Source organism: Rhinichthys klamathensis, unplaced genomic scaffold, assembly GCF_029890125.1.
Source record: "Rhinichthys klamathensis goyatoka isolate OS25496 unplaced genomic scaffold, OSU_Roscu_1.1 h1tg000103l_1, whole genome shotgun sequence".
Classification (NCBI taxonomy): domain Eukaryota; kingdom Metazoa; phylum Chordata; class Actinopteri; order Cypriniformes; family Leuciscidae; genus Rhinichthys; species Rhinichthys klamathensis.
In genome coordinates, this window is record NW_026606642.1 from 5,743,715 (window position 1) to 5,766,650 (window position 22,936).

The following is a 22,936-nucleotide window of genomic DNA, read 5'->3' on the forward strand; positions in this document are numbered from 1 at the left end:
ATAGACAACTACAAACGTAATGGGAACTCAATAATAACAAATCTATAGAATATTGAATGTATTGAAATTAAACTTTCAAGCTGTAATTAATTTGTGACTTTTCATATTGTTTTTCTGTCTTTTTTGCTGTTAAAGGTTACAAACTGATTTCAAGCTTTGTAAACTAACAAAAGCTTTAATCTGTTCTTTTTCTGTTCATGTTCTCCAGGTGTGTTTGGGGTCAAAACAAATGAAATACTATCAGTGATGGAGGGAGATTTTGTTCTTCTACGCACTGATCTTACTGAAATACGTGAAGAGGACGATATATGGTGGAAATATGGAGCTGAAAACTCTGTGATGGCTAAAATCAGCAAAGAGAACCGAATCTTCTCCACATATGATGTTCCTGATGGGAGATTCAGAGACAGACTGAAGCTGGATCATGAAACTGGATCTCTGACCATCACAAACACCACAACTGAACATACTGGAGTTTATCAACTAGAGATAAGTGGAGTGAAACTGACATCAAAAACATTCAGTGTTTCTGTCTATGGTGAGTTGAGAGATTATTTGTCTCATCCTCTGCATAAACTCAATCCACAGAATTTGTAGCATTGTGTCGATTACCACAAAGATTAATTTAGACTCATCCCTCATTTGGAGGTTATGGTGAGACACTTTCAGAATTTTTAAAGGCAGTTTAAGGTTTATGGCGTATTGTCGTGGCAAAAGGTTAGCAATTGATTTTTCACACTAAAACCATGTTAACACACACATTGTTCACATCATTTGGCTGTACTATTGAGACAGTGAGTATTTTAACATTTACAGATCGGCCCCATTCTATGAAAACTTGTTTCCGACACTTAATAAAAAAAATAAAAAGACAATTCCGAGAAAATTGTGAGAAAATCGATCTTTTAAATTATTTAATTCCGTGGCGGAAAGAAGCTTCCACACCATTCAGCGCTTCACTGCAACCCAGATTTTTGCTTTTCTGATGTAAACATGGAAATACATTTTTGTGGCAATCAACATTGTCAAAATTGCATTAAATTAAACTTAACTTAAAATTAACCCAGAATATCCTTTTAAATATTTATACACTGAACTATTTGATCATTTTATAGTTTGAGATAAACTTACTGACAGTCAACACACTACACTCAAACTACTATCAAAATAAGATCAATGTTTAAATTTACCCACATTTCTCTTTATTCTCTCGTTTTCCAGCTCGTCTGCCTGTTCCTGTCATCATCAGTAACTCTTCACAATGTTCTTCATCATCATCATCATCATGTTCATTGGTGTGTTCATCAGTGTGTAATGTGAGTGATGCGACTCTCTCCTGGTACGCAGGAATGAGTGTATTGTCCAGCATCAGTGTGTGTGATCTCAGCATCAGTCTCTCTCTACCTCTGGAGGTGGAATATCAGGATAAAAACACCTACAGCTGTGTGCTGAACAATCCCATCAGCAACCAGACCACACATCTGGACATCAACACACTCTGTCACACATGTGCAGGTACAGCAGCACTGATGATATATGTGTGTGTTTACTGACCTGATCTCTGTCTTCTGACTGATGTGATCACTCACATTAATGACGGTCTCTCTTTTCCTCTCCTTCAGTTCCTCCAGTGTCAGTGTCTCTGATAGTGTTGATCTCTGCTGGATCTCTGATGATTGTTACAGGATTCGGGATCTTCTGCATCCGCAAGAAATGTAGAAAAATTGAAAGGGAAGGCAAGTGTTACTTACTGTTATTAAACATTATAATAAACAAAACTTTACGCCCTAAAATATACTCTAAATATTTAGTCAACTGATAGCCCTAAATATAATTTTAAAAATAATATTTGTCATTATTTTGTAGTAAACACCCTTGAGATTATTTATATAAAAATAAAACCCAAATAATATGTGTAGTTGAGAAAAAGACTTTTCTCAAATTGCACCAACACATTACAAATACAAAAGCTTTCTCCACTTTATGAACATAATTTGACGTTACATAATTATTCCATGTACATGTTACATAATTTCTTATTATCACTGTAAAGCTGCTTTGAAACAATCTATATTGTTAAATGCGCTATATATATGAAGGTGAGGTGTAAAGATGCAGCTGGTGCTCAAGTTAAAATATGAAATTGATTACTTTTGTTGAACTTGTTGAGCATCAATTTCACCATACAAAGAATGCATTTGACTTGAATGTCCTGCCTGGGTTTAATTTATAACTTATGTGTAAAAAACGTCTCTCTAATTTTGAAGTGATAGTAAATTTCAATTTAGTTTAATTAAATTTGTTAATGTCATTTTTTTTAACGGCTGTGTTAAACGTTTAATGAAATGTGTGCATTTATGCTTTAACTTTGACGGCCATAATAATAATAATACATACAGCATGTGGTAAAGAAACAGATCTAATTAGTATTGAGTTTTGTTGTTTTAATGCATCTATTATTGTTGTTGAAACAGTTGAGACTCGCGAAGACGAGATCACTTACGCTGATCCTGCGTTCTACAAAAGAAACGCACAGAAAACGGTAAGACAATGTATTATTCATTTATGTTGTGTTTCTCTGTATCATTTCAGCAGTGAGTCAGATACAATTTTGTTTTTGACTGTATAATAATCCATCACACACACAACAGCACCAAATCAGATGTTTAATAAAAGCCATAAGATTATCAATGCAAGAAAAATATGTTATTTTGCTATTGTGTTGTTTGGATCACATCACAGATTCTATTTTTAGTAAGCAATAAGTCATTTGAAATGGAATACATTTTTAAAGCAACTGAGAAACTGAAAAACTGCAGGACCTCTAAACTTCATCTAAGGATTGTAATTACATTGAAGAAAACATTTAAACAATTAATGGTTTGTCCGACAAGACTAGAACTATAGCCAATTTAAACAAATTATGTTTTGTTGAACCTAATAAATTTAAAGGCACACTGGGGAACTTTTCAACCTTTATAATATATTACCAAAACCCATTGAGATGGTACATCGACTTACAATAGGTTGAATGACACGTCTGCCGTAGCCTGAAGGTGTCTGTATCGCTTTTACTAGCACTATGTAACTTCGGGTTTCGGGTAGGAACCCGAGCACAAAAATACTACAAAATTCGACCGCTTTACGGCATACGTCACTTCCCCCACCACCCCAACTTCCTCAAATTCTAACGTGAGGCGTCTGTATGTTGTCGTCATGACTGAATCAACAGCTACTCGGAAGAAAGCGAAGAAAGCAAAGATTTTGTCAGAGGAGACCAAAACAAGAAAAAGGGAGAGTTTAAAATAAACATCGGCATAAAAGTGTATATATAATGTAATATTTACTGCGAATTCGTGTAACAAAACTGATATAAGTCACAACATACTGCCGTATACAAATGTAAATGTTTTTTTTCCTTTCAGCTCATATATGTTTGTATTTGTGTAAAAGGAAAAACAAACTGAAGACTACAAATAACGGAAATATGTAGTGAGTTATATCAGTTTTGTTACACGATTTCCCGACTACTCGATTTCATCTCCAACCCATTGCAAAGAGATCCTGAAGACGTTAATTGTTTGCTTCAGGTGTGCTTGATTAGGGTTGGAGATGAACTGTGCAGGACAGACGATCGGCAGGAGCAGGATTGGGCAACCCTTGTCAATGCGACTTACCTGATCAGACATTGTTTTCTGTGTATGCTACTTTTATTCAATTTGTTTTCTTTATAGGATTTATATTACTAATCTTATATTTATATTATTATTTTGGTCAGTAGTGAATCGATTAACTTTCTCCAACATACAAATCAAATGCCGTCTGCACACACATAAAGACAATGGAGGTTGACCGGTTGACTGTTTGTTGACTTTTGCGACAATACTGCGGCGCTTGTGGCCTCTAGGGGCACTAGACGTGAAAATTACAGGTCGAGCGCACCCTAGTGGCCAAAAATTCCACAGTGTGCCTTTAAGATATTGTATCAGATTAATGTTAGCAAAAACAGTTGAGAACCACTGATATAGAAGATGTTGTTTGATGTAATTTCCTCAAGATGCTTAAGTGTGAATGCAGGGCTGATAAATGTTATTAGAAATAAATATAAAGCTATATTTTTTTGTGTTGTGTTTTTACAGAAAGTTGAAGAGGAGGATCATGTGGATTATGCACCTCTCACAATGAGAAGATAAACAAACTTAAGTGTTTTTCTAAGAATAAGACCCAACTCCAGTCCGAGTCTATGGTTGAGTTTTTGGTGAGAATTCCCATATTGTATCAGGACATCCCAGCAGACGTGGAGCAGGATCAAACTTTAAAGTATTGAATTAAGTGGTCTTCTAAAAGCTTCAAACAAACTTGCCTTTTTAACCAATTAAATCATATGGTTCATTGGAGCATTTCATGTTTGACCTTTAAAGTCTTAAAGGGACCATGTGTGTAAATCCCATGAAAAACATAGATGCAAAACACTCATGAACTCTGTGGTCTCATGTATTGACATCTGAACAGAAATGTGGTTTGATCTGCTGGGTGGATGGACAGCTTGTTCATGAGAATGTTTCTTCTGCTGGACGTGTGTGTTTGATGTTTGTGATCGTCTCTATCTGAGGTGTGAATAGCGTGTGGTTGAAGTGCTTGTTCCATTCCTGCTCACATGAAACCATTTGACTTCTGCTCTAAACCTGCTTTACTACAAAATACTGAAATCAGCACTGGTGTTTAATAAAAAAAAAAGTGATGTTACTGTGAAAATATCATATACTTTGTGTGCGTGATGATCTATACTAATGCAGTGATCCTGCAGTAAAGCAGTGCGACACTCAAAAGCTGACAAAAGCTGTCACTGAGGCTGTAGCTTTTCAAAAAGGTACACCATTGAACCTTATTTACACATTGGTACCTAAATGTTTGAAAAGGTACCGCCCCCCTTTGACCGCTTGTACATTTATTTCTAAGAGTAGTTTCAGTAGTTATCTAGCAAGAGTTCTCTCTAAGCAGAACTATTCATGATAATTTTGTTTTTTCTTACAAAGGTCATATCATTTTTCTGCCAGTGTATGGGTAATTTTAAGAATAAATGCTATGTATGACTTACAATTTATGATGCATGTTTGATGGTTGTTCATTTATTATGTTTTCATCAGTATGGACGAGAAACTAACTAAACGCTGCAAACAATCTTGATTTTTCTAGCATAACAGTGATCCTGTCCATAGGTAAAACATAAAGGTTAAAAATTTATAGAGTGAGATCAAGATCATAATCAGATAGAAAATCTCACCTGAAGTTTCCTTGATAGTGGTGAAGTCCAGATGCAGTTGTGAGGACAGCTCAAGATATCCACTCCTGCTCCAGTTCTGTAGGATGACGACGAATCAGGGAACAAAACACAGGTGTGACGTGAGTGAAGCAGTGGTGATCCTACAAATAATATAAACCACTCGTTTTAAAAAAAATTGTTTTGATAAATTAATATCCCTAATTTGCAAATATGTGGTTAGTGCAGTGTTCTGGTGGATGTGAGTAAGCTACCTGTTTAGTAGTGGGCTACCTAGGGTGCTCTGAGTGTTGTTTACTAGTGGAAGACCCCACATCTCTGTGTTATTCTCAGTCTCTGTGATCTTCTGGTTTGATGTTTCGCCGTTCCCTCCTTCAATGTGTATCTGAGGGACTTTTCACCAGATACATTCAGGTGAAAATAACAACACATTATTTTAGGAATCATTCATGTCTGGAGCACAGGACTGAAACGGTTCACACACTGATAAGAAAATCTTTTTTTTTTTTACTTTTATGAAAAGTGACTTGAAGTCAGATATCCATTTCGAATGCGGAAGACTTTGACGGCGCCAAGATGACATCACGTGAACACGTCTTCATCCAGGCAGGGAGATGTAGGCCTACACAAGAACATGAACTGCATTTCTATCCCAACGATGATGCCAGTTCAACGCTGAGATATAGTTTCTGTTTCTTTTTACTTCTGCAAGGGCTGGAACTAAAAGAAAGTAGATATTTGAACACTCTCAGAAATAACTATGACAACACGCCACTAGAGGGATTAATATTGTAACGTTCTCAGGCAAGGACGAGACGGTTTTGATAACAAAGGGTGTTTATTAGAGGCTGTTGTCGGCCACAGCCCACGCCATACACACCCGACTTATAAGAGAACCACACTTGAACCAGCGAGGCGCTCTTCTTGATCCTCCTCCCCAGATTTCCCCATCACTCTCACAAGGGGTGGAGCCTCTTTCCATATTCAACTTGACAACGAATCAATCGAATCACATAAAACAAATAAAGTAAAACATTAACATTAAATGCATCCTTATTTGTAACAGAACAGCATTTTGAACACGTTACAATATATTCCCAGCGAGATTAAATGTGGTATTTGCTTCATTACTACTGCTTATGGGTTATTAATATTCACTTTTAAAAAAAGTACAGTTTGTTCCTTTTATAAAATTTGAGATCTTCAAATAGTGTAAAATAATTGATAAACAAATTGCATTAATTTAGTAAGTCACTCATGTATTAATCTATTAAATTTCACTATAATAACGGTTGCTCTTTCCCATGCTCTTTATTATTATTGTTATTATTATTATTTGAAAAACAACATCTCACACAATGTGCCCATCACCTTATTTTTCAGGTAAGAACGGCCGTGGCCGCATTTGTAATTATAATGTGTCTGGCTTCAAGTGTCATGTTTCCAGTTATTTTTAGCTGTATAAAACAGGTCGTTATGCTGCTTGATATTAAAAACTGTTGTTTCTTACCATATTATTTTAATGTTTTGTCTTAGTAACGTGCTGGTTGGTAGCAAACAGTTTAAAGTTCACTGAACTTTGACATTCTTTTTGTTGTTTCCCTATAGTGGCTAATAAATCAGATCCTCACACATTCACAGAAAACACCTTACTTCTGCCTTGAAAAATAAGGAGGATAAGTTTAAAGGCATTCTATGCAGAAATTCTGTTTTTGTCAAACAGCGACCCCTAGAGTCGCTGTGGAGTACTTGTATGTAACGTTACTGTCGTAAATAGCAGTCACACAGAGATGTCTCTGCACTCACGGCCTGATCCCCTCCCCCTGTATAATGGTACCTGTTCAGTAGGATGGAAGCTGTAACCAGTGTAAGGTGTGGCCCCTTTAAGAGCTGCGCGCGCCTGTTTAACTGTCGGCAGTCTGTATTGTATGTGCGCCTCGTCGAACACCACATGTATGCGGGTTATTTCTGTTTGATGCTCATTCTTATCCTATTTCTGTTTATCAAGTAACGCTGTGGACAGTAGAATGTGTGACAGACAGTTACACGAGTTCGATTGGGGAATAAAGTGCAAGTTGTGAGATGCCAATTGCCTCCGTGAGTAACTTCATAACTTCATCTGTGAGCTATCCCTATTTTTCCTCCTGACACAACGCGTTACAAAGCGTCGGACATCAAACAGGCACAGATAGCCTCCAAAGATGTCTATTAGTCCATCAACAATAACGCCAGGTCAGCATCGCTGTTGCATCCATTGCTGCTTGTTAGCTCTCGCCAGTGAGTGAAACTTAAAGCCTGACCGAGTGAGACTTTTGTCCGGTTCCTCACGCGGTCAGTTTCTCGTTTTCTTTTCCTTGACTCTTCCGACCGCGTTTTCTTCGTCGACCCTGCCATGATTCGCTTATGAAATGCGTGCTAGTGTCTTCCCATAGAGGCTGCTTTATAGATTGTTGATGTATGTGACGTCGTGCCGTAAAGCAAGTCGTGATTCTCGTGACGCCGCCTTCACACTGGCAGTTGAAATCAGCTCCGTAATACGCAATATGCCCCCAACGGACGTCGTACTACACAGTGAAAAGCGTCGGAAGCGGGTAGAACAAAAATGGCGGAGAGATTAGAAAGTTTGATTCTGTCAGTTCTGTATGATCTCTCTGATGAGGGTTATAGAGATATTAATAGGAAGGCTGCTGCGTGAGGAAAGTTGCTCAGGACGTTGACATGTCAGGTCGGCTAAAAATGTGATATAGTGGTATAATTTATACCACTATATCATATTTAGTTCGATGTCTGCCTACAATTTAATTGTATTAACTGCCCTAATAACGTTAGCAAATCATGAAAATAAGAAATTACATGACAACTTAACTTTTAATAAAATAAATAATGATTTTATAACGATAAGAATTCAGGTTTGTTTATCAGTATCATAGCAACGCTAACTTCCGTTGGAATTGTCGGATAGGAACCGTCCGTAGCTTTTCGCAAGAGTTCAATTTTTTGAACGCATCCGGATGACCAACGGACACGATTTTCTTCGCACCGCACTCGGTCGGACCCGTTTCGGACCCATTCGCATGCGGTCTGCGAATCTCCATAGGAAATGAATGACTTCCGGTCGTTTCGGAGCCGTATCGGAGATGATTTCAACTGCCAGTGTGAAGGCGGCGTGAGATTTGTCGGGGGCGCCACTCTCAAACTTGCATAGCTGGTTTTTCCAGTGGCGTCCCCCCCAAGCTTTACTACCAGGATGATTCGCCCTACTATGAGTTTGTTTACCACCGAAATGACTTTGAAGCTGTTATATTAAGGTAAAAATATTACATAGTGTGCCTTTAATACATAAAGCGTGTACTACAAGCAGTATGCAAACTGCGTTAGACCACCATCTAGTGTCCAAACTAGGAATTTACTATTCAAAGAATGTTCATGGAATGTTTTTAATGGAATTTATAGCTTTGGAACGGTTTAGCAAGTTACAGTATTTTGGCTCTGACATGACAAAACATTTACATGATAAAACAGGCATCACGATAGACTTCTAAATGAGCGGTCCACAGTGATTTTCCCAGCGCTTTTCCTCACTCTGGATGAGTACAGTTCTTGGAGAGTGTGGAGAGGTGTACCAGTGATTCTCTCGGCTGTCCAGACGATCCGCTGTAGTCTTCAGAGGTCTGACTGGTAGCTGAGCTGAACCAGACAGTTACAGAAGCGCAGAGGACAGACTCAATGACTGCAGAGTAACTGTATCAGCAGCTCCTGTGGCAGATTGAACTTTTTCAGCTGGAGAAAGCACAACCTCTGCTGGGCCTTTGTCAGAATATGGCTTTCGCACCGGAGGAACCTTTTCATAGTTCCTCGAACTTTTAGCAGAAATACACGGATTTTGGCGTGTTTGCAACGCGGGAACTAGGAACGATTGCAAATGCAACCAGGAAAACATTCCTAGGGAAACCATATCAGAGAACTACCCTGGTGGCTATAAGTTCCTAGAGCTTAAGTTTCTAGAACTATTGGCGGAAGTTGCCGGATTTTGGCGCGTTGATGGAGAATGCGAGTACTATTTGTTTGCTCAGGCTCTGGCGTTTTCAGCACTGTCAAAATAAAGGTCCTACTGGACGTGTGAATGCAACCAGGAACACAATTAGTTCTCGGGGAACTACCCTGGTGGCTAGTTCCTAGAACTAAGTTCCCAGAACTATCGGTGCGAAAGCTTCTAATGGAGTCAATGTGACTGTCCCAATTCAAGCACAGGAACCTGAATGACTCCACTGCTGCCACAGTGCTGTTCATAATGGTGAGTGGGGGAGTGTTGGCGTGTTTCTCCTGAAGCACTGAATAGCCGCGTTTCCACTGACGGGCCAGGGCCGGGCCGTGCTAGTGCGTGCCAGGGCCAGTCGCGTTTCCACTGTCACTTCCGGGGCTTGATCGGGGCTTACTCGGGGCCAACGGCCAGGATTTCTGGCCCGTCGAATACCTTGGGCCAAAGCGGGCCAGCTCGGGCTAGAGGAGTGGTTACGAACAGAGGCGGGGTTTACCTGAGTCTGGAGACGACAGCGCTGGATGATTCTGTCAGCATTAAATAGGCTACTTTTCAAATAGTTTAACTCACTTTCATGTTTGAATGCCTTCTGTTTGTGATCCGATGTGGATTCTGATCACCGTATAAGGTAGAAATATTTATACGCGATGCAAAAGACTATGCGCGCATTGCGCGCTAACCATTACCATAGTAAACATAGTAAACGCTTGAAGATACGCATAGTAAAAAAACATGGTGAACGCTTGAAGAAATCAGACCAATCATAAGGCTATCACAATCATGTTTTTATTCTATCTGTCAGTAGCCTACGTCTCGCTCTTTATATACCGGACTATCATAAAAAAGCAACTTTTTTTCGGGAGCTTCCTCTGTTTCTCTGACTGAAAATATAGCCGAGTCGAGAGAGTGCTAAAGCTCCGCAGGTCGTGTTTTTGGTGGCATAGTGCTATATTTGTAGAAAGTAGGCTATCATTCTTTCTAAATGTGATATTTGTCCTGTAACTACCAAATAAACAGAAACAGCCTCGACTGAATAAGTAAGTGTGTCCTCTTTCTTTTGTGAAATAGACCTAACGGTAATTTATTTCTGTGTGACTAATGTGCAATTTTGACATAACTTAATTCATTATGATCAATGTATCACTTTTTATTGTAAACCTGTGGTAAAACATCGATGCTTGGGTTTTAAATATTCAAGTAAACAACAAAAATGCCAGCAAACCGCCGCTTTTATCATGTTTGTTTTGCGATGCACGCTCTTTCCAGTGATTTCATTCTGATTAGTTTTCTGATAAAACTTCCATTTGTTGGTGAAATGATGGGTTAGTGTGACGTTGTTCCAGAGATGCGTGTTAGGGGCGTGTTTTAGTGACGCGCTGTGGAGCTTCTGGCCCGGCAGTGGAAACGCAAGCCAGGTGCTACTGGCCCGAGGCTATTAGCCCGGCACGGCCCGTTTAAAGCCCTGGCCTAGCACTGGCCCGACAGTGGAAACGCGGCTAATCATCTCCACTGTTTTGAGCTTGTTCAGCTCCAGGTTGTGCAGGAGGGTCGGTGCTGAAGGTGTTGATGGGTGTGTGGAGAGAAGGTCAGAACAGGTTAGGTATTTGTGGGAGATTTTTATTATTCGCTCTGCCCATTAGATATATGGTATGACTGATAAGCTCTGTGTGCCTTTAAAGAATATTTGTAGGATGAGCCAACCAGATGAGCCAACAGAGTTGCATTTTAGCTCTTCCAGTTCCATTGTCCCGAAGTCAATGGGTTTTTTGAATGTGGTTTTGATTGAATGGCTGAAATAAGGTCTCTGGTGAACACAAGCTCATGACACTTTCACGCTTTATTCTACGACATAATTTATGTGATTTAACCCATCCAAGTTAGTGCACACACATTAGGAGTAGTGAACAAACACACACACACTCCGAATAGTGGACATACACCCAGAGCAGCCATTTGGGGGTTATGTGCCTTGATCAAGGACAACTCAGTCATTTCCCGTCTGTATTGAGAATCAAACCGCAACTTTTGGATTACGAGTCTGATTCTCTAACCATTAGGCCACGACTGCCCACCGCTACAGCATCTTCTAGTATCATAACTAGAAATCAGCTACATAGGCCTATTAAAATTACAGTATTGTTAAGGACTGAGTTGAACAGCTAGTTGGCTTGAGTAACAGTCAAAAGGTGAATCCTTTGATAATTACACTTTTCTACATTGATCATCAGTTGTGTGATATTGATTGAACTGCTTATTTCACTGCTTGTATTTATTAGGAGCAATTAATCAGTGCTTTATGTTTTTCAGGTACAGCATACTGCATAGTGTTCATTGTATAAAGTAAATATAATTAATTAACAAATTATTTGTTACTTTGTTAAAGCTACAAATTCCTTTTCTCTCTTTTTTTGTTGTTTGATTAACATTGATAAACAGTTGCAGGTACAGAATATTAGGCTGCTGTCACTTTAAGACTGCACAGATCCAATATAATGATACGCATTCATTTTCTTTCTCAGTTGTTTACAACACATAACCGACTTGTGTTTATGAGGATACTCGTTTTGACTAGTTTTTACGTGCACGGGTCTGTTCAAGCTCAAAAAGAAGCGCAAGAGAACTGAATTCGGTGTTCACTTGCTGTCAGCGCGGCTCTGTGTGCGCGCACAAAAAAACAGCACACAGTTTTCTTGCGCTTGATGTTTCAACTGACAGGACATAAAAACACATGCAAATGATAAACTTTCACTCTATGATGATTAACTTTGCAATTAATCTGCAAATCACATGCGCTCCGAACTGGGGGGCAGCTGGCCCGTATGGATCCCGGATCATCCTGCAATGTGCATATCTCGGATGAACATGTAGCGCCCCCTACCTGTCTTTCTTGTAACTAAGTAGGACAGCGCTCCAGATTCATGAACTGAATGCCTACAGATGTTGAAGTTAGGCCCCTCTGATGTCACTAACTGAATTAATTCTCCTGAATGAAAATTATAATAAAACTCTATACTCAATTATGTTTAAACACTCTGGTATAAACTATTTTTGAAGGAATAAAAACTCTTTGAAAGTAACAAAAATGTGAAGAATTTAATTTGTATAAAATAAAATGAGAGTTAAAGTTGTTTATAAACAAAGTACCAGTATGTAAATAATTCAAAATCACCAATAGACACAATATCACACTGAATAGGCAATATATTAAGTGTCTAAATTAATGAATGTGTATGTCACACATTCACTAAAGATGAAAAGGACAAAAATCACAGTTTTTAAGTTCACTGAATAACAACATATGAATAATAAACAAAACACTGTGGGCCCACACACACACACAACAATTAGTCCCCACACACCGTTGCAGGCCTGAGACGTTGCTGGGGTACGTGGTGGCCTTTGAAACAACAAAACTGGCCGCTTCACTCTCCTGAGCGGGGGAAAAACAATATTACACAGGTACCTGAATTCAGTTTGGAACCATAAGTGACTCAGCTGCACTTGAAGAAAACTCAGGAAATCTTCCTCTGGTCGTTGCTGCGGGCTCTCTGAATAAGAGCAAACGACTCCTCTGCACAGTAGTAGGCCTCGGGATATCGTCCTCCGTTGCGCGGCTGCGCTCACTCTGAAGACGGGCCACCGACTCCTGTCACGGCCGGCAAACTCCCGATTCTCCCGTTAAAACGGAGCACTACGTGGTCCTCACAAAAATCAACAAACAACACCTAAAGTAAGTGACTTCAGTCTTTGAGTCTGTCACCAGTTACCGTTCAAATAACTTGAAACACTGTCCGTATAGGCGATCTGTATCACAAACGAAACAAAAACACCCCGCGATGTTGAGCTAACATACACGGAGAACTCAGTTACAAACAAAATAACCCTTATACTCAAATTTGTGTGACTTACACACGTTACTATGGACAATTAGGGTTTTAATCAGATGGATTATCGATTAAACAGCTTTTTGTTACCCCAATCTCTCAGTCTCTTTTCAAATCGGCTGCACTTGACAATATCTTCTCTCCTCTCTCTCACTCTTCTCGCGCTTGTCAAAAAAAAACTCTCATCTCCCGAACAACCACTCACATTACACAAAACACCAGTGAGGGCGGGACTTAATTCACATTACCCAATAAAATAATCAAACACCTAACATGATGGTTAAAGCCACGTTTTCCACATGTACACCTCAATCAAACTTGTATCTCATGCACGCGCGCTCTTAAAGGAACAAATACCGTATACTCACAAACAAAGATGAATGGTTAATACACATTTTATCTCTTAATTAAACATAAATACAAGCTAAGAAATTGAGGTAACTTATTAACAACATACTTATAACCTACTGGGTTACAAACACATAGCGATATTGTAGATATACATATTGTAGGGCTTAACTCAATTATTCTGGAGGGGGAAAACAAACCTTTCATCCTGGAAATCATAGAGACCATCGTGCCAAATTTCTGGTCTCTATGATTTACTGTCTATCGCAATACAAGACGAAGGCAAGGCAACAACTAACATGACATTAAAAAGTTACCATTGTATAAAAATCTGTAATGAGTTAATACATAAAAATACTTACCCGTAAAAGGTTATCCAATTTCTTCGGGAATTTAAATCTTGGTGGTTTCACAACCAGAAGATGCACATTGTTGTGGCATCATTGACTCTTACTGAGTGACGACGTGCTGACCGCTCCAAGATGGTGGACGGGCCGACGTGTCCGGTTGAATGGAGCATCTATACGGTTCCAACACCTTTAGTGCTTGGACTTCTAATGACATATCATGTGTTTTGGTAAACTGTTCAACAGCTAACTCTCAAGAGAGGGACAAAGTTGAACCTCGAGATCAAGATCAGAGAAAATGTGCTCGATAAACGAATAGGCATACAATTAGCAAATATGTGGTTAATGCTGAGTTCTGGTGGATTCAGTATCTTTTTAGTATAGGCTACATGTGATTGCTGGTTGTTTTCTGGTCAAAAAAGCCCACATCTCTGTGATATCCTCAGTCTCTGTGATCTTCTGGTTTGATATATCTCAGGTCCCTCCTACAATGTGCATCTGAGGGACTTTTTATTCATTCACCAGCAGGGGGAAATCATAAGTCTGCCACTTAACAGCACGTCTCCTTAAAGGGGGGGGTGAAATGCTATTTCATGCATAGTGAGTTTTTTACGCTGTTAAAGAGTTGGATTCCCATGCTAAACATGGACAAAGTTTCAAAAATTAAGTTGTACGTTTGATTGAGTATTTCTGTTCTCAAAATACTCCTTCCTGGTTGTCACAAGTTTCGGAAAGTTTTTTTCGAGTATGGGCGCGTATGACGTCAGATGCGCTGGAATTTCCTTATACGGTCCTAAGGGCACTTCTCTCGGAAGGGCGCGCGCGCAGCTGTAGAGCGATAGCCGTAACCAGAGACTATTTAGAGACATGCCACTTCCCCAATCCTTAATACAACTATATAGGGAAAACCCGTAACGCCAAAGATGGCGGTTGTATGCACATGCCCCGCCCCTCCCGCTGGAAAGCCAATCGTCTGCTTTTAACAGTCAAGCCGGAAAACATTTAAGCCTATCGTCTGGTTCCACCGACGCATGCGCACAGTTGAGGTTTGCGACAGCGGAAAATATGTTACTGTTTGAAAAGGCGGCAGATTTGATTTGTTAGTTGTGTAAATATCAGACATCCCAAGTCTCCCGGAAGTTCCGGGAGTCTCCCGCAAGTTTATGTCCCGGTGACCAGTGAAAGTGCAGTTCTGGGTCTCTGCCCATTCATTTAGATAGGAGCCTGGTCTTGTTAGTCCGAAATAGCTGCCCGGAGGCGTTGCCAAGATGGCGGCCGAGTGGCATGACTTGCCTAAAAGGACTTTGCCGTAACCTATGCCCATCAAAGCGCTGTGCATCGGCTGCGCTGCAATATGTCACTAAAGAAGTGTGTTTTTGGTTGCCAAGACAACACTGCACAGATTCCCAAAGAATCAAGCGTTAAGGGACCAGTGGATGGAGTTTGTTTTTCCAGAACATCAACACAGTTGTGCAAGTGTTCTTGTCTGTTCCATGCATTTCGAGAATTATTTTTTTTTATAAACAAAGCCCAGTTCGAAGCCGGATTTGCTAATCGTTTAGTTCTCAAGGATGGAGCAGTTAACACTAAAGGTTAACGGTCTTGCATTGGAACCGCAGGCGGTGAGTAGAACTGCTTCAAATATCTGTGTGTGTGTCTATCGGCGTGTAACTTATTCGGCGTGATTATTTAGCTCCGCCCACACGGCACGCCTCCACACCCTCGGCTTTTTCCGGAAAGACTCGGTACAGCCTATCTTTCTTTTATAAATATAATAAAACTAAAGACTTTTTGGAGATATGATGGATGCAATATGACTCTATAGGTACTCAAGATTAACATGAGATTGACTGAAACTGAGTGTTTCACCCCCCCTTTAAAGGGTGTACTCACACTAGGCACGGTTGCCATGAACCGGGCCCGAGTACGATTACCATACGAACGAGGGATTACTAAACTAGAAAACACTTGACAAAACTAGACTAACAGACAGCAAATACGAGATCAAGAACAATAAGACTTTCTACAAGGTACTCTCGGGTAGAATCTCACAATGTACAACAATGAACCGGCACAGGACAAGCAAACACAAGGGGATTAAATAGAGAGAAACTAACAACCAACAGGTGATACAGATAAGGTGATAAGGGACAGACCGAGGATAACAAGGGGGCGGGGCAAGGGAGACAACACAAGCACATGGCCAAAACACAAGACCATGTGCTTGCACACAAAACATGATTCTGTCATGATCCTGCCTCAAGAAGAGAAAAATCAAGGACAGGAGGGCAGAATCATGACAGACACAGAATATATAACCCTCTTTTTTTATAGTGGAAAAAATAATATATACACAACAGGAAAGTAGGCCTACTGTGTAAATGTTCTTGTATTGATCATAAAGATTGTTGGTAGAGATTCATAATTCAAACAAACAGCAAAAGAACATCATTGATTCACACTTTCACTCATCAGACAAACATACACAAGTCTCGTGGATGACCTGAATCTTAATAAACATCAACCCACATCATGATTCATATACACCCCCCTCCTCATATACACATAAACTCAAAAGTGTTCACTACTTTCAATAAACTCTGCTCACTGGGATCTGGTAAAAACACTGAATCTAGAGATGGTTTATTATTGAGAGATATCAAGGTCCATCATTAAACTTCATATCATATCAAGGATCATATCATGGAGCTTACAAGTCCTTGCTGGAAGTTTGTATTTACGAGTTTGGAAGTCATCGTGTTTACAATGCCAGGTGCGTGCACATACATCAGTGCAAGATGTAAAAATACAGCGAGATTCTGGAAAATTAAGAACAAAAAATGTGCATCAGGTTTGTTTTGCTTTTTATGTTTTTAATAAATGTATGGTTTGGTTTGCTGTCCTTGAAAGTCCTTCAACAGTCTCCTTTCCGCCAAGGCCAAACAGACAGGACAAAAAAATCATTCTAGAGCTTTGAAGAGGCGTTTCACCTAAAAACTAAACACACACCTGCTCTAAATACCCGTTCTCACACACACAAGATGTTTGTCCAAATCAAACCACATTTCTGAAGAAAACAAACCACAGGTCTCAGTTTGCCTCAGAAGCAGAGCTTTAAAAAAAAAAAACGTAATGTGTGATCATACATGATTTTAACTGTTTTTCCATTCACTAAAATTAAGAACTGATAAATAAATCACTAGAGTTACTCTCTATTTTACCATGAAATGTAGTTTGTCCACAATTCACACAATATTCTTCTACTTTTAGCCATTGAACTAAGTCAACTCTCTTTTTCATCACACACTGAACTACTGGAGAAAATGTCTCACATGTTTGTTTTGTTCTGTTTTTGCTGCTGGAGTCTGACTGGTGAGTTATTAATACTTTTTTTTTTTCTTTTCTTTTTTTCTGAGGAATAAAGTGGCTGCTAATGTTCAAATTAGAGTTTTATCTGCTGTTAAAATGAATCATGAATATTGTGAAATCTACTAACTTTGAATTCAGGTCTCTAATTCTTAAAATATGTATATATATATATATATATATGTATATATATATATATATATATATATATATATATATATATATATATATATATATATATATATAAATTATAAACATCTACAAAAGTCATGGAAATTCATTAGTCAAAATGTGCAGGTCTCATATATTTGAAAAAAAAATATATATACTAAAAATATCCAGCACTGTAAAACTTGTATTTTCAATCTGCAATAGGCTAATTATTATGTATTGATTTTTGATAAATGATATAACTTTAAACACTGATTTTCCTCTATCCGATAATTTGAAAACAAATTAAAGATTAAGGATCTGTTGGATTAAGCTTCAATCTAGATTAAATCAAGGTTTATCTACTAAATCGGTTGCACCAAACTTTGTTTAAAAATATGCAGACTTACATTTAAATCATTTTGATCCTGGTTTTACTTTATATTTATGATTGCTATGCTTTAATGTAAAATCCTTAATGAAGGATCTGGAGTTAATGCAATTGTTTTTAATGTACAGAATTAAACATCCTAGAATATTTTGTGTGAAAATCCAATGCATTGTATTTGCTTTTTTAAAATGGGCATTTGTAAAAGTATAATAATAATAATACAATTCTTGTGGTAAGACACTAACATTAAGCTGGTTGTCTTTCCTTTTTTCATAAATTATGCTGCCATATCAGTCCATACGATACATACTATAAATATATTTCCAGGCAATTCATAAGCGCTGCTGCAATGTTTTCTGACAGTCTCTCAGTAACATTAGCAGTTTATAAACATATTTTACACATTATTTCCTTTATCAACAACCACTGATGTCAGAGAGAAAGTTTCTGGTAAAAAGGAAATTGAATATTATTGATAATGATTGATGATGTTTAATTATAATGGTGAATCCGCATTGTGGACAAAATGAACCGTAGATTAATGTTTTAATCACAGATTAGAATCATAATCCCTGATCTGTTAATATATGTGTTAAACATGATGTGCTTCAACAAACTAAATCTCACCTTTCATTTAGTTTTGTGTTTCTGCCTTGTTCTGGATCTTCACATCTAAACAAGAAAAACTGATTTCAGGCTTTGTAAACCATCAGAAAACCTCTGTGTAAAATCTGTGTGTTCATCAGGTGTGTTTGGTGATTCAGTGTCAGTGATGGAGGGAGATTCTGTTACTCTAAACACTGGTGTTACTGAAATACAAGAATATGAAGATATACTGTGGAAATATGGAGCTGAAAAGTCTCTCATAGCTAAAATTAATAAAAAGAAGCAAACCGTCTCCACATATGATAATGTTCCTGATGGGAGATTCAGAGACAGGCTGAAGCTGGACGATCAAACTGGATCTCTGACCATCACACACACCACAACTGAACATACTGGAGTTTATCAACTAGAGATAACTGGAGCGACAATAACATCAAAAACATTCAATGTTTCTGTCTATGGTGAGTGGAGACGTAATTTATCTAAACTTGTACATAATCTATTTACATACATTTATACATTAAATAATTGTTTAGTTTGAACTGAAAGACACATTCAGTGACAGTTAGCGCACTAAACACTCACTCAACACAAACTACAATTCACAACACCTAAAATAGACTGATTGTTGTGTTCACATTTCTGTTTATTCTCTCATGTTTCTCAGCTCGTCTGCCTGTTCCTGTCATCATCAGTAACTCTTCACAATGTTCTTCATCATCATCATCATGTTCATTGGTGTGTTCATCAGTGTTGAATGTGTGTGATGTGACTCTCTCCTGGTACGCAGGAATGAGTGTATTGTCCAGCATCAGTGTGTGTGATCTCAGCATCAGTCTCTCTCTACCTCTGGAGGTGGAATATCAGGATAAAAACACCTACAGCTGTGTGCTGAACAATCCCATCAGCAACCAGACCACACATCTGGACATCAACACACTCTGCCACACATGTGCAGGTACAGCAGCACTGATGATATATGTGTGTGTTTACTGACCTGGGGTGCGTTTCCCGAAAGCATCGTTAGCCAAATATATGGTCGCAAATCCCATTGAACTCTATTGGTAACGACGGAACTTGCGACCATAGTTGGCTAACGATGCTTTCGGGAAACGCACCCCTGATCTCTGTCTTCTGTTGTAGATCACACATGCATTCACTCACATTAATGACTCTCTTTTCCTCTCCTTCAGTTCCTCCAGTCTCAGTGTCTCTGATAGTGTTGATCTCTGCTGGATCTCTGATGATTGTTGCTGGATTTTGGATCTTCTGGATCTGCTGGAAACACAGAGAAACTGATCGAGAAGGCAAGAGTTTCCTGCTTTTAACAAGTGTTAACAGATAATAATAAATAATAAAATCTACTCTAAATTATGTTTATCAATTGATAGCCGATTTTATAATTCAATATTTAAATATGTATTTATGTAGGTAATGTTAAATAATGTTGGTTATTGGTTGTTGTATTGATCTGAGCAGCTCTTTACTCGTCTCACGCACAAAAACTGATTCTGTATTTACTTTTTCTCTGTTAATAATGATGTTTTGTGTGTGAAAAGCAATAATGTCAAATTCCATATTGCCATTTTTTAAATTTCAGTATTAAATATATTTAAGTCATTGTGTGCAATAACTTTGACAGCCTAAATCACACATATGTTGTAAAAAATAAAACAGATCTAGATTTGTAGTTTTAATCTCTTGCTGTTGTTCAAGCAGTTCAGATTCGTGAAGATGAGAAAACTTCTGTTGTTATGTCACTTCATCCATCGTTCTATGAAAGAAACACACAAACATCGGTAAGATCATTTATCATTAGTTTCTGTTGTGTGTGTTTGTCTCATTCAGCAGTGAGTCAGATGGAGATCAGTGTGTGATTGTGTTTCTATAATCATCATCACACATCAGATATTTTCTTTATTTATTGTAGTTCCAAAAGAAGCTATTTTACTGTTAATGTTGTATTGTTGATGTATAAAACATTTCAGTAAAAGTAATCTATAGTTGATTTATCATCTTGTGGCTCTGATGTAACACAGAGGTAAATTAAAAGGAGTGTATTGTAGCTCCTATTTTAACAGATTATGTTACTTTCATATTATGATTGATCACATTACATATTACTAGCTAGTATTACATTTCAAAACAATTCATTAACACAAAATGATTGCAAGATATTTTATTATAATAAATTAATCAAATGTTATAAGTGTCACAGACAGCAGAGGAAAACTAATAAAATACAACTAACCGTATAATTGTGCAAAAGAAAGGACAAAAAATAAACTAAATTTTATATGGAGGAAGAAACTCAAACTGTATTCAGACACAGATTCATACAGTTCAGGCTAATATTAATACAATATTAATCTATTGTTATTTAGGTATTTACAAAATTGTCAGTTTTCACATTCAGCTTAGTGTTGTTATGATTTTACATAGTTAGGACTTTGCAGTTCATGCTAATATTTGTTTTTAGTTTTCATTTGAAATATCTTATTATATCTTGTGTGATGTGTTATTCACAGAGCGCTGAAGAGGAGAGTCACGTGGAGTATGTGTCTGTCAGCAGGAGAAGATGATTCAATATTTCAATATAAAGTAGGCTGATACAGCTGTGGGATCATTTCACTATAGGAAACTTCCACGACGATCGAGTCTATGGTATTAAGATTGATATTCAAGGGAATATGCATAATGATCTCATAGCGACTCATGCTTTGATACGCAGGACTTTCAGTAGCCTACTTATTTCCTGCAAGAGTAGCAGCAGCTTCTTAACACACTTTTTCACACACACACACACACACACACACACACACACACACACACACACACACACACACACACACACACACACACACACACACGCACGCACGCACGCACACACACACACACACACGCACACACGCACGCACGCACACACGCACGCACGCACACGCACACACACACGCACACAAACACACACACACACACACACACACATTATATATAAAGATCATATCCTGTTTTTGTCAATTCTAGAATGGAACCAATGTATAAATTTAGTCATTTTAGAAAACAAACGAGTCGACCTCTTCTAGTCTCCAGATATGCTCAGGTTCATCATTCAATGCAAGTCTGTGGGATGTTTTTCACCTGTTTATCATCCAGCAAGTGAAAATGGTGAGATGTAGGCTACACAATGATAATATGAGCATACTAGCCAAATGCATACTAGAGCATCTTCTATATAAGTATACTATAGGCGTATTAAATAATGCTTTTAAAATTACAGTTGATTACTCGCTGGGTTTGTATTGCTGGGTAAATGTAACACATGCAAACAAACAGCAGAAGATCATCATTGATTCACACTTTCATTCTAAACATACATGAGTCTCTAGACCTTCAACAACTTTACAAACCACATCCTGATTCATACACTGCATTCATATGTCCAAGAAGACATTGCACATTTTCACAAAACCTTAAAGCCCTGATGAAGATTATCAACGGGAAATTAATTCCATTACTGTAATTAAAAACATTGCATTGATTTACATACATTTACAGTTTGAATATCCAGGGATTATTATAATAATATCAATGTCTTTGGTTTTGCATGCAGGACAAATCAAACCTGCAGTAAGTCATTCACCATCGTGAGATTCTACTAAATAAACCTCTAGAAATGTCTTTAGTCAGATCATAAACAACAGAAAAAGAAAACTGTGTAAAATAACTGCATGCATAAGTGGAGCTGTTGACATATTTTCACCTGTAATAATAAAGCACCTCAGTGGAAACTGAGTACAAGAATGGAAAAAATTTGTTTTTTACTAACGTAATATGAAAGTATACATTTCTAAAACAAAAGATAATAACTTTAACAAGCTAAACTATTGAATGGCAGTGTTATGTGATCATTGTGTATGTATTGCTTTTCTCCCTCAGTTTCTGAACATGTTTGTGTAGATTAAAAAGCATGACAGGAAGAAGCTCTTCACCTACAAACTAAACACACCAGCTCTGAATGCCCATTTTCTCACCTAAGATGTTCGTCCACCAACAGATCAAACCACATTTCTGAAGAAAACCGACCGACAGTTTCAGTGTGACTCCAAACCTCACTAAAACTGTCAGATCACCAGAGCCGGACAGTAACGGAGTACATTTACTTGAGTACAGTACTTAAGTACAATTTTGAGGGATCTGTACTTTACTCGAGTATCATTTTTGGGGAGTACTCATGACTTTACTCAAGTACATTTGAGAGGCAAATATTGTACTCTTTACTCCAATACATTTCTATCCATAACCGTGAGTACCCGAGTAAAAAAAAAAAAAAGTAAAAAAAAAAAATCTCGGACACCCTCAATTTGTTGTTTCCCTCTCAAACGTGATTGGATTGTGCAGGCACCACTGATTGGGACAGCCTATCAGCAATCACTTTCAGCTTTCCGCCAAAGTCAACTCCATGGTCAGATTTTATATTACACCTTAATGTAAGCCAAGCATTTGGTTTGATGTTCTTGAGTATGT

The 22,936-nt window shown here is 38.1% G+C and overlaps 1 protein-coding gene across 1 annotated transcript; it reads left to right on the forward strand.

The window, feature by feature from the left end:
• Positions 1 to 14,034: 14,034 nt before the first annotated feature.
• LOC130087029 (SLAM family member 9-like) lies at positions 14,035 to 20,994 on the forward strand. Its single transcript, XM_056253229.1, has 6 exons — positions 14,035 to 14,129; positions 18,503 to 18,873; positions 19,080 to 19,397; positions 19,606 to 19,719; positions 20,132 to 20,211; positions 20,941 to 20,994. Exons 1-6 carry the CDS (start codon positions 14,035 to 14,037, stop codon positions 20,992 to 20,994), a joined length of 1,032 nt encoding a protein of 343 aa, XP_056109204.1.
• Positions 20,995 to 22,936: the final 1,942 nt, after the last annotated feature.

Coding starts and splice junctions, on each gene's coding strand:
- LOC130087029 (XM_056253229.1), top strand. CDS start 14,035: ATGGTGGACGGGCCGACGTGTCCGGTTGAATGGAGCATCTATACGGTT. Junction 18,874..19,079: donor ATTCAATGTTTCTGTCTATG/GTGAGTGGAGAC, acceptor CATGTTTCTCAG/CTCGTCTGCCTGTTCCTGTC. Junction 19,398..19,605: donor AGCACTGATGATATATGTGT/GTGTTTACTGAC, acceptor CCTCTCCTTCAG/TTCCTCCAGTCTCAGTGTCT.